This window comes from Nicotiana tomentosiformis, chromosome 5 (assembly GCF_000390325.3).
Source record: "Nicotiana tomentosiformis chromosome 5, ASM39032v3, whole genome shotgun sequence".
NCBI classification, from domain to species: domain Eukaryota; kingdom Viridiplantae; phylum Streptophyta; class Magnoliopsida; order Solanales; family Solanaceae; genus Nicotiana; species Nicotiana tomentosiformis.
Genome location: NC_090816.1, coordinates 128370331 through 128374181, shown reverse-complemented (window position 1 = coordinate 128374181; position 3851 = coordinate 128370331). Strand labels below are relative to the sequence as shown.

The window sequence follows — 3851 nt, the reverse complement described above, 5'->3', positions numbered from 1 at the left end:
GGAAGGGAGAAAGTCAAAGAGAAGACATGGGACAATACAAGACCAACTAGCCCTACTGCTGGTGAAATACACAACAAAGAGGTTGAAGGAGCAAAGGGAGTGTCACAGGAAAAAGGGGCTGCAACAATGAATCATAACAAGAGGAATCAGGTAAATGGAGCAGGGTGGATAACTCCATTAAACACAAGCAATCAAGCATACATGCAAGTGCAACAGGTACAGGCACAAAATTCTTTTCAGGCTCTTAACAGAACTAAACAACCTGATCAGCTGGACAATATGGCAAGTCGCAATGAGGGAGGCTCATAAATACCTCTCTCAGGTAATGGATAATATCCTATGCTGGAATATTAGGGGTCTAAATAGCCCTAAAACAGAGGGAAGTTACAATCCTCTGCAATAGTGAGAATATAGGTTTGTTTGGGTTAGTTGAAAATAAGGTCAAGGCTAATAAAATAAGTGAGGTGGTGACAAAAATATTTAGGAGGTGGAACTATTTAACCAATTTAGAATACCATTATAATGGTAGAATCATGTTGGTATGGAGGCCGGATTATTTACATGTTACACAAATGAGTAGCAATGCACAGGCTGTGACATGTCATGTAGTGCATTGCAACTTAAAAACTACTTTTATACTTACTGTAGTGTATACCTATAACACAAGAGAATGAAAGAAAGAACTATGGGGTTACCTGAATCTATCAGCCAGGGATGTAAACTTCCCTGGCTGTTCATGGGTGATTTTAACTCGATATTGAATATGGAAGACAGGATAGGAGGAAGCCCAGTGACAATGCCTGAGATAAGGGATTTTCAGCAGTGTGTTACCACATGTGGACTGATAGAACTTCCCTCAAAGGGAAGCAGATATACCTGGAGTGATAAGCAGGGAGGTAGTAAGAGTGTACTAAAAAATAAATTGGGTGTTTGTAAATGCAGATTGGTTTAATACCATGCCAGATTTTGTAGCTATGTTCAAGCCAGAAGGGATTAGTGATCACTTTCCTGTAAAGATTGAGCAAATCAAGAATGGAAAGAATCCAAAGAAACCGTTTAAGTACTGTAATGTATGGTCAAGTCATCTAGAGTTCCAGACAAGAGTGTCACAAGTGTGGCAAACACCTATAGAAGGGTGCATGATGTTTCAAGTAGTTAAAAAATTAAAAATGGTAAAACAAAGTCTGAAGGAGTTTAACAAGAAGTTCTTTAAAGATATTGAGGCTGAGGCAGCAAAAGATAGAGAAGAAATTCTCTTGGCACAATTGGCATTGCAAGATAATCACTTGGATCAGAAACTGCAAGAACAGGAAAGGGAAAGTTACCTCAAGTTCAGGAGATCATCATACTTGGCAGAAGTTTATTTGCAACAATGGAGCAAGGCAAGCTGGATTAAACTAGGAGATAATAATACAAAGTATTTCTATGCAGTCATCAAGCATAGGAAACTTTAACAATCAATAGTTCAACTGAAGGACAAAGAAGGTAGACTACAGGCAGAACCTGAGATAATAGCTAATATATTTATAGAATTCTACCAAGATATATTGGGGAGGAAAGGTGAACAAAGAACTAAGGCATTTAACAGCTTTCTGAAGAATGGAAATCTCTTGTCTGTGGATCAACAATTAAGACTGGTGAAGGAATTTACTGGGAAGGAGGTGAAGAAGGCAATGTTCAGCATCGACATCAACAAGAGCCCATGCCTAGGTGGTTATGGAAATAATTTCTTTAGAAAAGTATGGAACATAGTATGGGAAGAGGTAACAAATGTAGTTCTGTATTTATTGAGAGATGACAAACTACTAAAGCAACTTAATGCAACCATGATTGCCCCAATTCCAAACGTATATGATCCTCGGTTGGCCAGTCAGTTTAGACTTATCTCGTGTTATAATGTGATCTATAAGTGCATTTCAAAAATGATGTGCACCAGATTGAAGAAAATGTTACCATACCTAGCAACTGATACACAAGCTGCATTTGTGGAGGGGAGATATTTAATTCACAATGTCTTAATTTGTCATGGTCTACTTAGACACTACAATAGGAAACAACACCAAGATGTCTCATGAAGATTGATCTGAAAATAGCTTGTGATATGGTCAGCTGGGATTTCATAGAAAAAGTTTTACTTGGGTATGGCTTCCCATGTTCGATTGTTCAGATAGTTATGACATGCATTAACTCGACTAAGTTTTCTGTGAAGGTGAATGGTGAAGGACATGGTTACTTTGATAGAAGGAGAGGATTGAGACAAGGAGATCCAATTTCTCCTTTACTCTCCGTTTTAATAATGGAATACTTATCCAGAACCTTGAAGAGAATGAGTGACCTCCCTGATTTCAAATTTCATCCAATGTGTAAGAGACTCAAACTTACTCACATGATATTTGCAGATGATCTTATGATCTTCCGTAAAGGGGATAAAAAGTCTATTTAAAGAGTTGTGAAAGTACTGAATCATTTCAGTTGTATTACTGGACTGATTGCAAATGCAAACAAGTCAAATATATTCTTGGCAGGGCTCACAAGTGAAGTACATGAGGAGATCATTACAATGACAGGATTTGTACCAGAAACATTCCCAATAAGGTACCTGGGGTTGCCTCTGTCTTCAAAGAAGTGGAGCAAGATGGAATGTCAGCAGTTATTAGATAAAATTACAGAAAAGATCACAAATGCTTATTCAAGGCATTTGTCTTATGCAGAAAGATTGCAAATCATAAATGTTATTTTGTTTTCAATCTATAACTTTTGTGGAGCAGTCTTTATTCTCCTACAAAGTGTGCTTAAAGCAGTTGACAAGAGATATATGGACTACTTATGGGGCACATCAGAGGAACACAAGAAGATAGCATTGGTGGTTTAGGAGAAGGTGTGTAAACCAAAAAGGTATGGAGGATTGAACATAAAGAGATGCAGTAATTGGAACACAACCTCGGTGGAAAAACTACTCTGGCAGTTAAATGAGAAAAATGATTCACTTTAGGTGAGATGGGTGAGATGGGTGTATGGCATATACATAAAGCAAAATGATACCATTTGGAACCATAGCCCTCCAGTGGATAGTAGCTGGTATTGGAGGAAGCTTAATGCACTTAAGGCAATCATGACACAATAGTATCAGAGAGGTAAATACACTCTCACACCTAGTTGACAATACTCAGTAAATCAGAGTTATAATGCACTACTGACTGGATTGGTTAGATGCAAGGTTGCTGATTTAGTATGGACCAAAGTAATGCAACCAAAGCACAGGTTTATAGTTTAGTTGGCTAATCAAAAGAAATTGGTCACAAAGGAGAGACTGCAGCACATGCACATCACAGTGGCAGACAATACATGCAGCTTATGTGAGAATGGAGTAGTGAAAATAATGCAGCATCTGTTTGTGGATTGTGAGTGGATAAGAGAGGTGAGAAGCGAGCTAAGTCAATAGACAGGTATTCAATTGGTGGCCAGAGGAGTTACACAAAGTCTACATTGGTTGAAAAGCAGAAAATGAAAACATCTGAAGAAAGAAGTAATGGCATCCATATGGGGGCAGCGATATACCACACATGGCAGGCACGGAATTGGAAGATATTCAGGAACACAATTATGAATACAGACATAGCAATTGCACAGCTAAAAAGGAGCTCAAATACATATTAGAGGATATACAAATAGGTAGGAAAGCAAAGCAATGTAGACAATTATTGAACAGGTTATGTACTTAAAGGAAAGACTAGAGGTTAGTTTGTGTAGTTGGCAGCATTTTCTTTTCTAGTTTTTTCTTCTTGTATTTAGAGGCTTAACTGTAGAGATGAGTGTACTGGAGCTATCAGAGCTCAAGAGATGTACTAATT

The 3851-nt window shown here is 38.0% G+C and overlaps 1 protein-coding gene across 1 annotated transcript; it reads left to right on the top strand.

Annotated features, from left to right (window-relative positions):
• Positions 1-685: 685 nt before the first annotated feature.
• Positions 686-2872, top strand: LOC138893145 (uncharacterized). Its single transcript, XM_070176918.1, has 5 exons — positions 686-896; positions 943-1382; positions 1476-1763; positions 2168-2417; positions 2526-2872. Exons 1-5 carry the CDS (start codon positions 686-688, stop codon positions 2870-2872), a joined length of 1536 nt encoding a protein of 511 aa, XP_070033019.1.
• Positions 2873-3851: the final 979 nt, after the last annotated feature.